Consider the following 19,086-nt stretch of genomic DNA (forward strand, 5'->3'; position numbering starts at 1 on the left):
TGTTTTTTTGTGGTTTTCTTGTTTTTTTTTCTTTATTTTCTTGTTATTTAATGTGTGTGTGTGTGTGTGTGTGTGTGTGTGTGTGTGTGTGTGTGTGTGTGTGTGTGTGTGTGTGTGTGTGTGTGTGTGTGTCTATCTGTCTGTCTGTCTGTCTGTTTGTTGTGGTTTTGCTATTTCATTTTCTTGTTTGATGTCTGTCTGTCTGTCTGTCTGTCTGTTTATCTGTCTTGTTGTCTATCTATCTGTCTGTCATGATTTTGTGTGTTTCCAGGATGTTTTAGGTGTTTTTAGGACATTTTAAGACTGTTTAGGCTTCGGGGCGGGGCGGGGCGGGGCGGGGCGTGGCGGGGAAGGCGTGGGAAAATGACTAATTGCATAGACCGAGGTTCAAATAGAGAAGTTTTAATTGGACTAGAGGTACCAGCGAGAGAGAGAGAGAGAGAGAGAGAGAGAGAGAGAGAGAGAGAGAGTTAGTAGTGGTGATGTGGTGTACGAATCATGAGGTAAATGGAAGCGAAGAGAAGAAGAGGAGGAAGAAGAGAAATAGGAAAAGAGGGAGAGGGAGAGACAAGGAAAAGGAAGAGAAAGGAAGAGGAAGAGGAAGAGGAAGAGGAGGAGGAGGAGAAGAAGGAAAATGAGAAGGATGAGAATGAGGAAGAGGAAGAGCAGGAAGAGAGGAGGAGGAGGTGGAAAAGGAGGAGGAAAAGGAGAAGAAGGAGAATGAAAGGGAGAAGAAGAAGGAGAAGGAGAAGGAAAAGAAGAAGAGGAGAAAGAGGAACAGAAGAGGAAGAAGAGGAAGAGGAAGAAGAGGAAGAGAGAGAGAAGAGGAAACACGCAACTAATGTGCTTGAAAACTGTAGCCCCGTAAACACACACACACTCTCTCTCTCTCTCTCTCTCTCTCTCTCTCTCAATTAAGCTCCTGCAGTGGGTGTCGCTTCCATCCGTCAACAGAGCGCCCCCTCTAGAGAAGATTTAATCACGGAGGGTGGGAGAGCGGGGCGGGGTGCTGAACAAGGTGAGGCTGAAGGCGGGGCGGGGCAAGGCGGGGCAGGGCGGAGCGGGTCGGGATGGGTCAGGAGATTCACACTACGAAAAGGTGACAATGGTTGAGAAAGAGAGAAGGAATAAGGAAATGAAGCAAAAAGGAAATAAAAGAATAAGAAAAAGGACGAAGAGTTATAAAAAGGAATGAAAAAGGAAGAAAAATGGGTCAGAGAGAGAGAGAGAGAGAGAGAGAGAGAGAGAGAGAGAGAGAGAGAGAGAGAGGGAGGGAGGAAGAAACACTAAATTACCTTAAAAACACACAAAAACAACCAGAGAGAGAGAAAGAGAGAGAGAGAGAAACACAGCAGGTCAAAATGAAAGGTCGTCCATTACTTTACGAATTCGTGTATTTTTCGTTCTCCCTTTCGTTCATTATTCCGAGGTTCGTGTGACGTTTGATTAGCGAACTGGACCTAATTAAGAGGATACCGACCAAGACACTCACTCTCTCTCTCTCTCTCTCTCTCTCTCTCTCTCTCTCTCTCTCTCTCTCTCTCTGTCTGCAAGAAAACGTAAAGAAAATGGAAAGAAAATGGAAGAGGAACAAGTTGTGACGTTAAAGAAAATGGGATCGAAGATAAAGAAAGGAAGAAAGAGAAAAAAACAGTTTCTCTCTCTCTCTCTCTCTCTCTCTCTCTCTCTCTCTCTCGTTCATCATGCAAGTAATACATTGTGCTAGATCTTCTTCATGTTCTCGTAAATCAGTCCTCTCTCTCTCTCTCTCTCTCTCTCTCTCTCTCTCTCTCTCTCTCTCTCTCTCTCTCTCTCTCTCTCTCTCTCTCTGTATCAGAAAAAGTCAATGGCCACCAGTGTTTGATGTAGATTGCTGAGATGAGGGAAGACGGAAACACTCACGGAAGTTGATGCGTCTATTGTAGATAGATACACACACAATGATACGGAGCACCCACGCCTTGCCTTGCCTGAGGAGATGATGTGTCTGACCTAAACAGAAGCTGGTCAGAGAATGACAGCGAGAGATGGAGAATGTGGGTGAGGTGACCCGGGGAGGCGCTGGGGTCACGACCTCGTGATTGGCTTACCCCGACCCAGCGCCGTGACGTCAAATGGATGGTTTAAAATCATTGGATCCGGCATGGAGTGAGGAAAGGTGAGGTGACAAAGGAATGTGGGTGTGTATGGAACATTCACGAAGCGTGGGAAACTCAGGCTTAATATATAGAAATGAAATACATGATGAAGATATACACGATACACAAAGACACACAATATATATATGATACAATTACTTCCCCTTTGGAAGCATCCGTCCTCGGATGTCAATAAAAATATATGGAAAATAGAACTTAAATGAAGAAGGGGGACAATGATATAAGAGGATCAGTTATACAATACAACATAGTACAAGATCAAATGCAGATAAAATACATGAAAACATATACATGAATATATACATACGAGAGAAGATGAATGGGAATAGCCAAGGAACGTGAGGCGGGGGAATAGAGAACTGACTACTACACTGGGCGAGACCGAAGGTTATAGGGAATTGAAGGTGGAGGTGAGACAGGCTGACTGTCGATGCTGACAGATCCCTGCTGTGGGAGAGTCAGGGGCGTGGTGGTGCCCGTGTCGAACCCACGATCGACACGCTTGAGATGATCTCTATGAACGATGTTTTCTTTGCCTGTCTTGAGCTCGATGATCTTCACCTTATGACCGTGCATGAGCTCTGTGACTCGGTGAGGGCCGTGAAAGAGCGGATCGAGTTTTGAGTGACGGTCATGGACTCTATGGAGTACAACATCTCCGATTGCTATCTCGCGAGGGGTAGAGCGGCGATGTTGCTTTCCCAGCATTGACTCCTGGGAGTCAGAGAGGTTGTCTCGCACCGACGTGTAGATACGCTGAAAAGCATTGACTCTGAATTTGACGTAATCGTCGAGGCAATAGAGCGGACGAGGTTCTGAGGAGAGAAGCTCATGTGGGGAGTCGCTTGTCTGTACCGAAAAGGACGAAATGCGGAGACTCATTGATGGAGGAGTGAATGGCAGAATTCAGCGAGCACGCAACGAGAGGAATATGTGCATCCCATGCAGAGTTTGAACTTACAATGAAGCGAAGGATATCGAGGATATGACGGTTAGCTCTTTCTACTTTACCGTTAGCTTGAGGAGAATATGGGATGATGTTACATTTCTTGATGTGAAATGAATCGCAAACTGCTTTGAGTATGGTATTGTTGAACTCGGTGCCGTTGTCCGATAGAATGACGCGAGGAGTAGCATAGCGGCGATTCTAGGACAATATCCCCCCAGACAAAAAAACCCCGGACAAAATCCCCCTACCAATATCCCCCCCAGACAATATCCCCCCTAGGACAAAATCCCCCTTAGGACAATATCCCCCCCCACACCCATAGAAAAATCGAAAGTGTGAATTGCTAAGCTAACCTAACCTAACCTAACAAAAGCGACTGAACCCAAGTGTGAGATATGAGATGAGTGTTCGAATCAGCTATGAGACCTTTCGAACACAGAGAGAGAGAGAGAGAGAGAGAGAGAGAGAGAGAGAGAGAGAGAGAGAGAGAGAGAGAGAGAGAGAGAGAGAGAGAGAGAGAGAGAGAGAGAGAGAGTGTTTCAAAGATTTACATAAAATACTGAGCTTATATCAAAAGTCTCAATTATAATCAATACTACTACATGAGCATAATAACACTAAATGTCCTAGGGGGGGGATATTGTCCTAAGGGGGATTTTGTCCTAGGGGGGATATTGTCCTAGGGGGTTTTTTGTCTGGGGGGATATTGTCCTGAAACGCATAGCGGCATATGACTTCATTGATCAATGCGCGTGCAATGGATTGTGCAGAATTGTCTTTGAGAGAAACCAAGATGCTGAACAGACTGAAACTATCCACGCAAACAAGCAAATACTGATGACCGTTTTCTGTGAGAGGAAGCTTCAACACGTCAATAGATAGGCTGTCCCAAGGTGCATGAGGGATGGAATATGGAAGAAGGGGGACTCAAAATGACGTGCTGGTCAATGCTCGACGCATGAGATGCATAAGAAACAGTGCTGAGTGATGTCCTTTCGCATCGAAGGCCAAAAATACGATCTTTGGGCTTGTCTGAGAGATCTCTCTTTGCCTGGGTGACCAGCGAGAGGTGAGTCGTGGATGTGATAGAGAATGACAGGTACTAAGGCTTGCGGTACGACAAGTTGCGACACATGACGGAAGGAATCATCGTCAGAAGCGACATTCGTAGATTTATACAAGATCTCGTCCCTGAGCTCGAACGAGTCTGGAGAAAACCTGTAACTTGGGTAATGAGGAAGAGTCACCTGATTCTAGATAATAGACAATGCTAGAGCAGAAATGGTCAGAGCGCTGGAATTCTTTGATGTCATCAGGCGAGGGAAATGACTGCGGGGATGTGAGAAGAGCTACAGGAGCGATGTGACGTGACAAGGCATCAGCGACGCGGTTAGACTTGCCTGGAAGGTACGAGAACGTCGGGTTGTATTCCTGGATTGTGAGTTGCCATCGTGCAAATTTACCAGTTAAACTGTTGCCTTTGAATATATCAGTGACCGCAGCATGATCTGTTAGGACATGGATTGGATAACCGAGAATAATGACCCGATAGTGACGGAGGGACCACACTACTGCTAACGCTTCACGGTGCGTAGTACTGTAATTTCTTTCAGCTGCGTTGAGGAGACGACTGGCGAAAGCGATAGCGCGTGTTTTACCATTTTCATCATGTTGCGAGAGCACCGAACCGAGACCGTAGCTGGAAGAGTCTGTACAGAGAATAAATCCTTTATTGAAATTAGGAAAAGCAAGCACGGGAGCGTTGCATAAGGCGTGCTTGAGAGCAGTGAATGCTTGCTGGCAGGCTTCGGACCAGGAAAATAAAAAAAATTTCTTCAGGAGAGAGGTGAGAGGCTGAGCGATCTGTGAGAAATCTTTTATGAACTGACGATAAAATCCTGCGAGGCCAAGGAAACTAAGAATGGCATCAGCGTTAGAAGGCACAGGAAACTCTGGGATGGCACGAATTTTGTCATCAAGGGTGTGGATATTATGACTATCAACTTTGTGACCGAGAAACCGAATTTCACGCTTGAGGAGCTGACATTTGCTGAGTTTAATTTTCAATCCGGCCTTAGCAAAACGTGCAAGAACTTCAGATAAGGTATTGAGATGCTCAGGCAGATTCTTTGAAGCGATCACGAGATCGTCTAGATAGCAAAACACTGAAGTACCCAAGAGACCAGAGAGTACAGAGTTCATGAGACGAACGAAAGTCAAAGGGGCGTTTCTCAATCCCATGGCCATGCGTTTGAATGCATATTGGCCTGATGATGTGGTGAATGCTGTATAAGGGCGAGAACTTTCTTCCAGATCGACCTGGAAGAACCCGGACTGTAGGTCGAGGGTTGAGAAAACAGTGTTAGAGTCGCCTATTGACTGAAGTAGATCTGCGAGAACAGGCATAGGATGTCGATCGGGAATTGTGATCGCGTTCAGACGACGGAAATCCACCACGACCCGAAACTCACCATCAGACTTGGGAACCAAGAAAAGCGGAGCGTTGAAAGGTGAAGCCGCAGGTTCAATGACGTCATCCTGAAGCATGGCTCTGACAGCATCGTCCACCATTGCCCTGCGACTGTGAGGGATACGGTAAGCAGGGACGTAGGTGGGAGTCGAGCCTGGTGTGAGGTGAATGGAGTGCTGAACAGCATCGGTCTTGCCCAGAGGTTCGCCAGGAAGGGAGACACAGGATCTGTAGGATGACAAGAGGGAGAGTAAATCTGCCTTTGATTCAGGGAAGTCGATCTCTCCGAGGTGGTGAGCAAGGATGGGTGGAGGGTGTGTTCTTTAAGTCACCTAAAAACTATTCAATAAACATTTTTCCCTTTTTTTCATATCATGTGGGCTTTTCACGGGAATTTCTGGGGTAAAGGGGATACTTTTTTGTGGTACATCCTATCTCAAAACCCACCCGCTAGGAAACCGTTGCCCCGAGTGAGGAAGCCCAACCTACACTCGGACCGTGAACAGATTTCGAACCCGTGCACTTGGAGACCCCTCGGACCCCAAAGCACGCATGGTTCCACTGTACCACGGCGGCCCAGATTCGCTTTACAATAACGTTTCACCTTTTTTTCAAATCTACAAAAGCACGAGTGTTCTTTACGACACCTAAAACTATACAATACACCTTTTTCTTTTTCCTTTCTTTTTACATCCCTTTAGACACCACCAATCTTTATCCTCTGCTGTGTTTCTTGTCCACATAACCACAACTGTTCTTTACGTAACCTATAAAAAGCTTAACAATCAACCGTTTTCTTTTTCCTTCTACATCCCTATAGAGAACACCAATTTCTGTCCTCTACTGTTTTTCAGATCAATGGAACCAAGATTAGTCTTTACGTAACCTAAATACAACCTGATAAACCTTCTCCCTTTAATAACTCGATAGAATTACTTTATACATATATTCCTTCACTTTACAATAATATTTCACCTTTTCAAATCAACGAAACCACAACTGGTCTTTATCTAACCTAAAAACTACTTGCTAAATATTCTTTCTTCTTTTTACACCCCTTTCAACAACACTAATCTCTATCCTCTACTGTTTTTCAAATAAACGAAACCCCAACTAGTCTTCACGTACCCTAAAAAACTATGCAACAAACCTTCTCTCTACCCTTTACACCCCTTTCGACAACACCAATCTCTGTCTTCCATTGCGTTTCTTTTCCCACCTCGTCTCGCCTGCCACCGATTGAAATATTGGGTGCAGTTCAAGCAACACAAGCGTGACACTCAGGAACGGTAATTCAGACTGTTAAAACTTACCCCAACTAAAGACTGCCCATTACCCTGAACGACTGGGAGTGACTGAGAGTAGTGAGAGAGAGAGAGAGAGAGAGAGAGAGAGAGAGAGAGAGAGAGAGAGAGAGAGAGAGAGAGAGAGAGAGAGAGAGAGAGAGAGAGAGAGAGAGAGAGAGAGAGAGAGAGAGTTTACAGAGAGTGCAGGTATTTGGTGGAGAGGGAGGGTGGGCTGAGAGAGGGAAGAAGGGAAGAGGGGAAGAGGGGAAGAGGGGGAAGAGGGGAAGAGGAAAGAGGTCTAGTTAGAGTCGAGAGGCAAGATATGTGGAGAATTGAGGTTGCGAGGGGAAAAGCAGTGCAGAAATGGAAGAAAAGAGAAGGATAAGGGAAAGAATAAGAGTTAATGGGGCTAAGTTAGAGAGATGGATGGATAAGAGGAAGAGGAGGAAGAAAAGATGAGTGATAGAATGGTACAGAAGAGAAAGGAGAGGTGGATTTGAGAAGTAGAGGCTGAGTTCAAGTATGTGAGGAAGGTCAAGTGAGAGTGAATAGAGAAAACGAAGATGAAAGAAGAAAGGTAGTCGAATATATGAAAGATGTGGTCATAGGAAGGAACTTTGGTAAGGTCATGCAGTGGAGAGTGAATATAAGTGAAGATAAGTGGAAAGGAGAGGAGTGTAGGAGGTAGGAGTGAGGTGGAGAAGATGGCAGGATGGTAGGGAGGGTGGCAAGGGTGGTGTTGAATCGCCCACTTCAGAGCTCGTGAGGAAACATGTCCTGCTATTAGTAAAGACGGCTACAAATGGTGGCAGCACGTGGATTGCCGGCGAGATCTTGCGAGGAGGAAAGTCAAGTTGTAGTGTTACTTCACCCCTTTAATACTGGGACACATTTTTACCTTGAGATTTGTGTGCGATTAGACCATTCTATTGACATTAGGAAAGGTTTATGGAGGTCAGAAGATTAATGGCCACAGTCTTCACTACTCTAATCTCCCACATAAGTTTCTGAAGCTTTATAAAATCACCAAATAGTAAGCAAAAAGAATATGGAAACACATTAATACTGGTACGTACGCATTTTATTTCTTACCATGAGTTTTAGGAATGATTGGACCATTTTATTTACATCAGGAAAGGTTTATGGAGGTCAGAAGGTTAAAGGTCCAGAGTCTTCACTATCTTAAACCCCACACAAATTTCTGAAGCAGTATTAAATCGTTAAATAGTAAGAAGAATGAATATGAAAATCCGTCATGGTACTGAAGGGGTTAAAGTCTCTAAAAGGAGAGTCACTGAGCCATACAGTCAAAACTCCCTCCTTTTCACCCACAAATCAACAGTCAGCCACACTTACAATTTTCTAAGTGGTACAATTTCCCACTTAGATCTTCAGGAGTTGTTTGGTAGTGGCCTTAGTGCGTCTCTGCTTCTCTCTACCACCTGACTGACCGCCACTGGTACTAAACGTGTTGCATCTGTAGTGCTTCACTGGCTTCGCGTGCTGAACAATTAATCAGCCACTTTGATATAGCTCATGCAACACTGGCCTTGATTTAGGGGACCGGCACCTCAGTGGGTCTTTTTTAATCGTTTTTGTTGTTCTTGGCTGATTTTCCTTGACATAAAAAATATATAAAGTGTTGCAATGGTTGTGTGGTGCTTAGGCCCACAAGTTTTTTGGTGGGAGAGTTAGCGCTTTACCGTGCCCTCTCGTGACACCTGCTGGCACCATATGACCTCAGTGTTGTGGTGCAGTAACTTCTCGCTTCCACTCCTTGACTAGCGGAGTGGCGGAGTAACTGACAGTCTATCATTACCAGCCACGTCTCTAGGCTCGAGTTAACTCCTTCAGTACTGGGACGCATTTCTACCTTGAGTTTTGGGCATGATTAGACCGTTTTATTGACATTAGGAAGAGTCTATGGAAATCAGAATATTGATGGCTAGAGTCTTCACTATTTTAACCGCCTCATAAGTTTATGTAGCTGTATAAAATCGCCAAATAGCAACCAGAATAAATATGAAAACGCGTCATGGTACTGAAGAGGTTAAAGGCCAGCAAATCACTCTATCCCAGGACACTTTTCCGCTGAACAAATACACGAGTGCGGTGTGGAAACTCCATTAGACGCCCAAATCACGTCCAAACCCTACAACACTCATCCCGTGACCATCATGTTGAGAGAGCGCGGCCCCACCTGCACAAGCTGCCAAGAAGGGTCATATCTCACAAAAGTAGCGTGTTTCCCCGCCAATAAAACTTCACTGAGCACTGAGACCTTTGATCCACAGCCACGGAATCCGATTAGGTCTCGCCAGCGGGTCTTGAAGATGGAAGGGAGTGGCGTTTCCATCCCTTTCCCTCGCTGACCCACGTAATCTACCCACCTAACCTCTACGCCAGTGAGTCTCCAGGATGGAGGATACCGGCGTTTCTCTCCCTTTCCCTCCCTTTTTCTCCCTTTCCGTCTCTTTCCCTCCCTGTCCCTCCTTGTCCCACGTAATCTACCCACCTCACCCCTACCTCAGCAGGTCTCAAAGTGGAAGATGGCGACGTTTCTCTCCCTTTCCCTCCCTTTTCCTCCCTTTTCCTCCCTTTCCCTCCTTGTCCCACGTCCCTCATCCCTACCTCAGCAGGTCTCCTGGAAGATGGCGGCGTTTCTCTCCCTTTCCCTCCTTGTTTTCCACCCTTTCCCACTTTCCTCCTGTCCCTCCTTGTCCCACGTAATCTACCTACCTCACCTCTATGCCAGTGGGTCTCCAGGATGGAAGATAGCGGCGTTTTCTCTCCCTTTCCCTCCCTTTTCTCCCTTTCCCTCTCTTTTCCTCTCTTTCCCTCCCTTTCCTTCCCTGTCTCTCCCTAATCTACCTACCTGCCCGTCCCTCCCTGTCCCTCCTTGTCCCTCCCTAACTCACCCACCTCACCACCCGCCAGCCCGTCACCTCCATCGCTCACCTAATCACATTGCTCAGCTTGTTAAGTAATCAAGCACCGCCAACTCGTGAATCCCCCAAGGCCGCCAATCGTGAACCAGGAAGACTTGATGGGAGCTCGGAAGCCTAAAGGATATTGAGGCTGAGAAACAGTAACCCCAAGAATAAATACTCGTGGGAGATGAACCAAACGACACGAACTAAGGATGTGATTAACCAAGGCGTGACGAAACAAAAGGTGTGGTAGGACTGTATTACTATTGTTAGAAAAGATAATAATTCACACACACATACACAAAAACACAGAGAGAGAGAGAGAGAGAGAGAGAGAGAGAGAGAGAGAGAGAGAGAGAGAGAGAGAGAGAGAGAGAGAGAGAGAGAGAGAGAGAGAGAGAGAGAGAGACCTTGAAAAACAGTCATGATTGAACAACAGAGCCATGACAGGACTATAATTTTGCTTCACTACCATTACACACACACACACACACACACACACACACACACACACACACACACACACACACACACACACACACTACACCGCATAGTGTAGTGGTTAGCACGCTCGACTCACAATCGAGAGGGCCGGGTTCGAGCCAAATGGGCAAGCCTCTTAATGTGTGGCCCCTGTTCACCTAGCAGTAAATAGGCACGGGATGTAACTCGAGGGGTTGTGGCCTCGCTTTCCCGGTGTGTGTTGTGTGTTTATGTGGTCTCAGTCCTACCCGAAGATCGGTCTATGAGCTCTGAGCTCGCTCCGTAATGGGGAAGACTGGCTGGGTGACCAGCAGGCGACCGAGGTGAGGTGAATTACACACACACACCTAATCATGTAACCTTTGAAAAACACTCATAACTGAAGACGAAATACCCCCTAACAGAACTACCCCAAAGCTTGCAGTGGTGGGAAGGCCAAGAATGTCCCCGCAATACTGGAGAGGCCGAGATATGAAGCAGAAGCAGACACCGCCGCCAGAATGCAAGATGTGACTCAAGATATTAAAATATTTCCCTCTCACTCACTGGTCCCCTCAAACTTACTGTCCAGAATACTGATAGGGAGTCAAAGGAAGGAGTCTGGCCCAAAGAATCGTGAATGCATTGCGTGAATTCAATCCTAGAAATTAATTAAAAGATGTGTCCTCAAATTGCAAATACCAAGTGAATTTTTCTCGTTTCCTCGATATCGCCTTCAGATTCTCCCAGCGAGTGTGTGCATGGTGGTGTGCGGCCTGCAGGAACCATCATTCACTCACTTTATAGAGTTTTTTGGTATATTTTCATTTCTTTTACCATGTGGGCTTTTCACGGGAATTTCTGGGCTAAAGGGGGTATTTTTTGTGGTACCTCCTATCTCAAAGCCCATAGGAAACCGTTGCCCCGACTGAGGAAGCCCAACCTACACTCGGACCGTGGACAGGATTCGAACCCGTGCGCTTAGAAACCTCTCGGACCCCAAAGCACGCATGGTTCTACTGCACCACGGCAGCCCCATTTTCTTTTTCCATATTTTTGAGTGGATGGTAAGATTTGTGTGTGTTTCTTTTCTTTCTTTCCTATTGACTACCTTTCTATGGTTATTTCATCTTTTGTTTTCTATTTTCATAACAAACTTTTCTTTCCTTCCTCTTTGAATCGATTCTGAGAGGTTGGCAAGTCTTTTCTTTGTTTCTTTTTCTTTCTTCCAGCATCTCTTCTTTTCCATATTTCCAACAAACTTTATCTTCTTTCCTTTTTTTTCGTTTCTAAATGGACAGCAGGTTTCTTTTTCCTGTTCCTTTTCTTCTTTTCCCATTCACTACTCTTCTATAATTGTTGCATTTCTTCTTTTCCATATTTGCAACAGACTTCTTTCTTTTTTCCCTCTTTCTAAGGTTTCTGAGTGGGCAGCGAGTCTTTTCCTTGTGCTTCTTTTTCTTTCTTTCCTATTCACTAACTTCTATGCTATTTCCTATCTCTTCTTTTCCATATTTCCAACAAACCTTATTTTCTTTCCTTGTTTGTTTCGTTTCTAAGTGAATGGCGACCTTTTATTTTTGTCTGTGTTTCTTTTCTTTCTTTTCTATTCACTAACTTTCGATCTTTTTTTCTATATTTGCAACAGACTTTATTTTATTTCCATTTTTTTTTTCGTTTTTGAATGAATTGCAGGTTTCTCTCTCTCTCTCTCTCTCTCTCTCTCTCTCTCTCTCTCTCTCTCTCTCTCTCTCTCTCTCTCTCTCTCACATAAGCCTATACACAATTATGTTAAACGTTATGCCTATCCCCACCTTCCTTCCCCACCTTACCCCCTTCCCAATGCCCCCTTTCTATAGGCACGTTGCATTATCTAGGGAAACCATACAACCCCCTATACACCAACCCAGCCCCGTCCTACCATGTCCCCCCCCTTCCTCGGCACCCTCCCTGCGAGTACTGGTTAGTGGCAATAGTGGTGATTGTTTAGATGTATTGGTGATCACAGTTTCCAATTACCACATCACCAGGATCACTAGTTCATTTATCCTTGCTCTCTCTCTCTCTCTCTCTCTCTCTCTCTCTCTCTCTCTCTCTCTCTCTCTCTCTCTCTCTGTTTTTTTTTTTTTTATTGTTATTTTTCTTTTTTTCTCTCGTTTGGTTTCGTTTGTCTTTTTCTTTCTTTCTTTCTTTCTTTCTTTCTTTCTTTCTTTTCTTTGGTTCATTGTTATTCCTTTTTTTTTGCGTTGTTGTTTTCTTTCTTCTTCTTGTACTTTTTCGTCGTCTATTCTCTCTCTCTCTCTCTCTCTCTCTCTCTCTCTCTCTCTCTCTCTCTCTCTCTCTCTCTCTCTCTCTCTCTCGTATTAAAGCTAGTTAGAGCGAGAACAAGAACAAGGAAAAAAACAGGAAACCACACACACACACACACACACACACACACACACACACAGGTACTCTACATCTGACAGTGGTGTTCCTCAGGGCATTGATGCGTGTGTTACTGTCCATTTTTTCACCTTTACTCTTGTACCAGGCTGGAAACAAGAGAGAGAGAGAGAGAGAGAGAGAGAGAGAGAGAGAGAGAGAGAGAGAGAGAGCGTGCAGTACTCACCAGCGCCTTGGGACACAGTGGAAAATGTAAGGTAAAAATTTTAGGGGTAGGCTAATCTGAATTATGGTACCCCTTCAGAACGGTGGCGAGGTTTACCAGCTGAGAGGTTTCGGGGGTTGACACTGTACGACTCCCAAGATTGTGTTTATATATTATTTATCAATCTTGAGGGTATTTTTAAGGCATATGCAGAGTTATTTGTGTGTAATAATAGTAGTAATCATTTTTTAATACTCATATTCTACATGTAACTTTAGTGATACAAGAAAATAAACTCTTTGCTACAAATAACTCGCATAAAATTCACTCGCTACACTTACGCTCAAATTACGAAAAAAAAATATTGGAAGAGAAAACGAAAAAAAATTAAAGAAAACGAGAGTAAAATAAATAAAGAAATAAAGAAATAGGATGTATTATTGGCAGGATGCAGGGCCCAAATGACAGCCTCTCTTACATACCCTATTTATAAAGACGTCATACTAATTGAACTCAAACACTCACAGTAAGTCACACAATCTGATGCAGCATTTCAGAAAGCCTTGGTAGTACATCGTTGTTCATTATACCTCCACCTGTTAGTGTTCCTTGCACCATACACACTGCCCTCTCAGCCCCCACCCTGGATCCACCACTGAGAGAGAGAGAGAGAGAGAGAGAGAGAGAGAGAGAGAGAGAGAGAGAGAGAGAGAGATTGCGTATGCTTATTGAATGAATGTCGATAATAGTTTAGTTTACCTTCAACTTGCAATATGAAAAGCACGCAACTTTGAAGGCATAATTATAACATAGTAATAATAATACTGAGAGGGGGCAGCCTTCCTCCCTGGTGACCCTGCTCCCTGAGGCACGAGCCGCTGAGGTGAGCCAGAGCAGGTGCCACCCCCCCCTCCAGCAGCTGGCCAACACACACACACACCTTACCTGTCTATGTGGCAGTGACAAGCGGTCCATGGCATCCATTCTCACCACTAAAACACTAAACACTCACGCGATGAATACACAGGCCAACAATTCAAAATATTAAATGGTAGAGGGAAATTCACCAGGGCACTGAGTTTGACACGCGAAGCTCTGTATTATTCTCGCTTACTCCCTGCTGAAGCTGCCAAACATTTTCTTTCATCTCTTTTCATGGGTGACTCTTCCCTTTACCTTTCCTCGTCAATTATGGTGTACTTGTAGACTAGATTATATTAACTCCTTCTGTACTGGGACTCATTTTTACCTTGAGTTTTTGGTACGATTAGACCATTTTATTGACATTAGGAATGGTCTATGGAGGTCAGATGATTAATGGCCAGTCTTCGCTATTTCAATCCCCGTAAAAGTTTCTGAAGCTGTATAAAATGACCAAATAGTAAGTAGAACGAATATGGAAACGTGTCATTGTGCTGAAGGATTTAATTAAGGCAGTAGATTGAGAATGGCTGTCTCGTGGCATTGTTTAATTAGAGTTTTGATAATCATGCATCTCTTCCTTCAAATAGTGACACCTTTCTATGGCTTGTATTCTCACTAACTCATGTGCTCCACCTCCACTATTTCAAAAGCTTTATTTCAATTTGCATGAATCGTTTTGTGTGTTTTTATGATTCTAGAGGCAGAGTGACAAAATTTTTACTTTATTAACTGTAGAAACACTCTTGAAAACCCTGCTAATCTCTGTGGCTCTGGAAAATAGTCGTGGTGAGAAAGAATAGCGTGTTTAATGTTTTTTTGGGGGTTCTAAAGGGCAGAGCAACAAGATTTCTACATTATTAACTGGAAAAACATTCTTCAAGGGCGTTTTCTCCAGTTAATAATGCAGAACTCTTGTCACGCTGCCTCTAGAATCATTATAAATAAAAAAATTGTGTAAACTTAGATGAAGCCTTTTGAATAGCAGAGGTGAAGTGCAGAAGTGTTTGAGAATGAGCTAAATTATCACCCTCACTGCCCTTCATGTTCCGTCACTATCAAAACACTTTGTCACTTTACATTCACTCCCCACCTTCACAATGCAAACATTTAACCCTTTCAGTACTGAGATGAATTTTTACCTTAGATTTGTGTTAGACGACATAGACCACTGTGGAGATCTTAAGATATTGACATTCCAAGTATTTTTACCTTAGATTTGTGTACGATTAGAGTCTATGGAGGTCAGAAGATTAATGGCTGTCTTCATATGATTTTAACTCCTTCAGTACTGAGACATATTTTTACCATATTTGTGTATGATTAGACCACTTGATTGACATCAGGAAGGGTCTATGGAGGTCATAAGATTAATGGCCTGAGACTTCACTATTTTAATCCCCTCGTAAGTTTCTGAAGCTGTATAAAATCACCAAATAGTCACCAGAATGTAAATGGAAACACATCTTGGTACTGAAAGATTAATGGTAGGTTGAGTCAAGGCTGGGAAAACTGTCACATCCTTTCATAATAGTTTAATTAGTGGTGGAATACAGTCTAATAGAAGTGGACAGAGTGGAGGTGCCTGGGAGGACGCGGCACTGACCTAAATACATACATACATACATTGTACATACGAAATAATGAGCAGAATACCGACGCTGCTACTCTGCCAATTCAATACGTTCCATTATTTTTTTTTAAGTGTCAAAACACGGTTCACTCAGTCTTTTTAAATATTTAGCGTTCGTGGAGAAGGGGAAGATAATAGGGGACAGCATACAGGTAATTAGGCTGTTTATCTGGACTCATCACATCGTTAAGTCCATGATGGCGTTAACTATATCATTACTATTCTTCTTGAGAGCTCGGATAGCCTTGGCTCGCGATACGTTAGCCTGCGACACCACTAGTTCAATATCCTTCTCCTCCAGGCCAGTCTCGTCAACCTCCTCATCATCCTCCTCCTCGTCCTCCTGTATGGCGGCCGGGACGGTGGTATGGGCAGCAGTGTCGGCAGCTGGGTTGGTGGTGGGCTCCTTGAACTTCTCTGCAGCCGCCATCTGTGCCTGCTGGTTCATGTCCTCGATCTGCGGTGAAAGAGAGAGAAAGTTAGAGACGAGGTGAAAGAGAGACAAAGTTAACGAGACAAGGTGAGAAAGACAAGGTGAAAGAGAGAGAAAGTTAGAGACAAGGTGAAAGAGAGAGACAAAGTTAGAGACAAGGTTAATGAGACAAGGTAAAAGAGAGACAAAGTTAGAGACATGGTGAAAGAGAGAGAAGATGAGACCAGTCAACACATTATTTTCAACCTCACGTGGACACAAATCTAAGACTTTATCACACTGTAGAATCGAAAGAATTTTTTTTTTCTTCTTTTTCTTTTAATGCAGGAGGGATGGCTGGTCAAGAACAACAAAATATGGAGAAAGAAAAAATAAATAAATTAAATAAAAAATAAAATAAAAGTCCCACTGTGTTGCCAGTTCCCTAAAAGACATGAGAGTTGACCAAAATTCAGGGACAAATGTCTTGACACCTCTCTTAAAAGAATAACAATGACAACTAAATGTAGAAAGCCAGCGAAGAAACCATGACTCACGCATTACGCTTAACCTCACTTAAGACATAAAATTACGACTTTATCACACTGTAGAAGCTAAATAGATGAATAATTATGACAGCTAAATGTAGGAAGCAGACTGTATCACACTGTAGAAGCTAAAAGAGATGAATAATAATGATAAAAATGACAGTTTTGTGCAGTGAGCCAGTTAGGGAACCATGAAGCAGGTCGAAGATAAGATAAGACACCTCAAAACAAGATAACAGAGATCACAGGGGATTAAAAAAACATGACTTCCTGTGAAATGATAAGATGAGGGAGAAAAAAATTATATACAAAGAACTAAACGGAAATTTCTCATCATAAATAGCTAAGAAATGTTATCAAATCTGTGTGTGTGTGTGTGTGTGTGTGTGTGTGTGTGTGTGTGTGTGTGTGTGTGTGTGTGTGTGTGTGTGTGTGTGTGTGTGTGTGTGTGTGTGTGTGTGTGTGTGTGGCGGGTAAAGGTTGTGGTGATAACAGCAGATAAACAATCACCAAAGCTACATGTCACCAGAAAAAGAAAAGAAAGAATGGAAGATGGAAAAGGAGAAGAGAAGAAAAGAAAAGAAAAGAAAAGAAAAGAAAAGAAAAGAAAAGAAAAGAAGAGAAGAGATAAATAAAGGAGAGAGAGAGAAAGACAAAGAGAGACAAGAAAGAGAAAGACTGAACCTCCCAAATCAAAAAGTGACACACACACACACACACACACAACACACACACACACACATACATACACACACACACACACACACACACACACACACACACACACACACACACACACACACACAACCCCAAGCAAACATCACCTTAGCCTCTCCGAACACAATGTAGGTGTCGGACGCAGGATTCTTGAACACATCTGGTTTGTTAATGACGAAGAGAATGTTTTTACTCTTCCTGATGGTGACTCTGTTGACGCCTGGGACTTGTTTCAGCCCCAGCTTGGACATCAACTTCCGGGCCTTCTTCTCCGACCGGCTCTGCTTCACTGCCTTGGCCGACTCTGTTACTGTTGGCGCTGTAGCTGACCCTCCCTGCTCCAGCTCCGGCAGGGATTCCTAAAGGGGTATTGGGGCTGTTAGGAGGATGGTGGTGGTGGTGGTGGTGGTGGTGGTGGTGGTGGTTTGTATATATGTGGTTATATATATTGTTCATTTGTTTCTCTCTCTCTCTCTCTCTCTCTCTCTCTCTCTCTCTCTCTCTCTCTCTCTCTCTCATTCACACATTTAACACACACACTCTCTCTCTCTCTCTTTCTCTCCTTCATTGATTCACACATTTAACACACACTTTCTCTCTCTCTCTCTCTCTCTCTCTCTCTCTCTCTCTCTCTCTCATAAACTAACATTTGATCTCTTATACACACACACACACAAAAAAATTCATTATCACACTAACTAACTCTCTCTCTCTCTCTCTCTCTCTCTCTCTCTCTCTCTCTCTCTCTGTGTCTGACCTCTGAGGCGTCTGAGTCTGAGCCTGAGCCTGCCTCGGGGTCCTCCGCAGCCTCAGCCGCCGGGGGGAAGGTCTTCTCAATCTCCGTCAATTCTGGCATGGTGGTGGTGGCGGTGGTGGTGGTGACCTGGGGATGTTTCAATGGTGTTAGTGGTGGTGGTGGTGGTGAGAGAGAGAGAGAGAGAGAGAGAGAGAGAGAGAGAGAGAGAGAGAGAGAGAGAGAGAGAGAGAGAGGAGGAGGAGGAGGAGGAGGAGGAGGAGGAGGAGGAGGAGGAGGAGGAGGAGGAGGAGGAGGAGGAGGAGGAGGAGGAGGTAAAGATAGAAGAATGAGAATGAGGAAAATAAGAAAGGAAAGAAATAAAATAAAATAGTAGTAGTAAAAGTAAAATAAAATAAAAGAAGAAGAGAAGAAGTAGTAGTAGTAGTAGTAACAAATAGATATATAAATAAATAAGAAGAAAAAATAAAAAAGAAAAATGAGAAGTCAACATTATTTTACCTGACACTTCATTAATCACTAACACACAAAGACACACACACACACACACACCTGTCGCCCCCCACACACCCACTTGGCCACACCTGCACACCTGAAACACACAACCCAACACAGGAACTAAAATACACCACAAATGGCGCCAACTAATTTATCTCTCCAAAAACTGATAACAGCCTTCCAGTGATATTAAATGGCTATTCCCCATTAAATAACACCTAATTAAATATATAATGGAGAATTCACCATTAACTTCACATATAACACAATCGCGTGCTCATTATAACCCATTGTACAACTAACACCTCCAGTTACGTCTATTTTAATCCTATTTCATCCACGTCATCGCAATAAATCACGGTTTTTCAGTCCATAGAAATTAATCTCCATCGTCTTGGCTCCCCTGCGGCGTATTCCACAGTGTAAATAGATGCGTAAGCTAAGTAATATGAGCGATAATAGGAAAGATACTCACGGCTCTTGCTCAGCTCCTCCCGGGAAAGGCCTGTAGGCGAGTGTGCTGCCATCTGCCGAAATCTTGGTCTTGGTCTTGGTCTGGGTCTGGGTCTGGGTCTGGGCCGAGTGTCGTACCTTGTTGTTCATTATCGTACGTGGCTATTGGGCTCTTTACCTATATTGTAGGAATCTATGGTGTTACTTCAAGGTTTAATGGAGAGAGAGAGAGAGAGAGAGAGAGAGAGAGAGAGAGAGAGTTATTATTCCTACTACTACTACCACCATCACCATCTATTACTAC

The 19,086-nt window shown here is 43.9% G+C and overlaps 2 protein-coding genes across 2 annotated transcripts in view; both read right to left on the reverse strand.

The window, feature by feature from the left end:
* LOC123510733 overlaps positions 1 to 13,892 on the reverse strand; it is a 52,116-nt gene extending 38,224 nt beyond the window's left edge. Inside the window, exon 1 of the mRNA XM_045266077.1 lies at positions 13,792 to 13,892. Coding sequence (XP_045122012.1) covers positions 13,792 to 13,826 — 35 coding nt within the window. The 5' untranslated portion in view covers positions 13,827 to 13,892. The remainder of the gene's footprint in view (positions 1 to 13,791) is intronic.
* A 1,395-nt stretch (positions 13,893 to 15,287) lies between these two features.
* Positions 15,288 to 18,951, reverse strand: LOC123510843 (nascent polypeptide-associated complex subunit alpha-like). Its single transcript, XM_045266281.1, has 4 exons — positions 18,805 to 18,951; positions 17,835 to 17,960; positions 17,185 to 17,436; positions 15,288 to 15,857 (listed from the first exon to the last, which is right to left on the reverse strand). The coding sequence occupies exons 2-4, from the start codon at positions 17,931 to 17,933 to the stop codon at positions 15,579 to 15,581; spliced, it is 630 nt and encodes a 209-aa protein (XP_045122216.1). The 5' UTR covers positions 17,934 to 17,960; positions 18,805 to 18,951; the 3' UTR covers positions 15,288 to 15,578.
* Positions 18,952 to 19,086: the final 135 nt, after the last annotated feature.

Source organism: Portunus trituberculatus, chromosome 30, assembly GCF_017591435.1.
Source record: "Portunus trituberculatus isolate SZX2019 chromosome 30, ASM1759143v1, whole genome shotgun sequence".
Classification (NCBI taxonomy): domain Eukaryota; kingdom Metazoa; phylum Arthropoda; class Malacostraca; order Decapoda; family Portunidae; genus Portunus; species Portunus trituberculatus.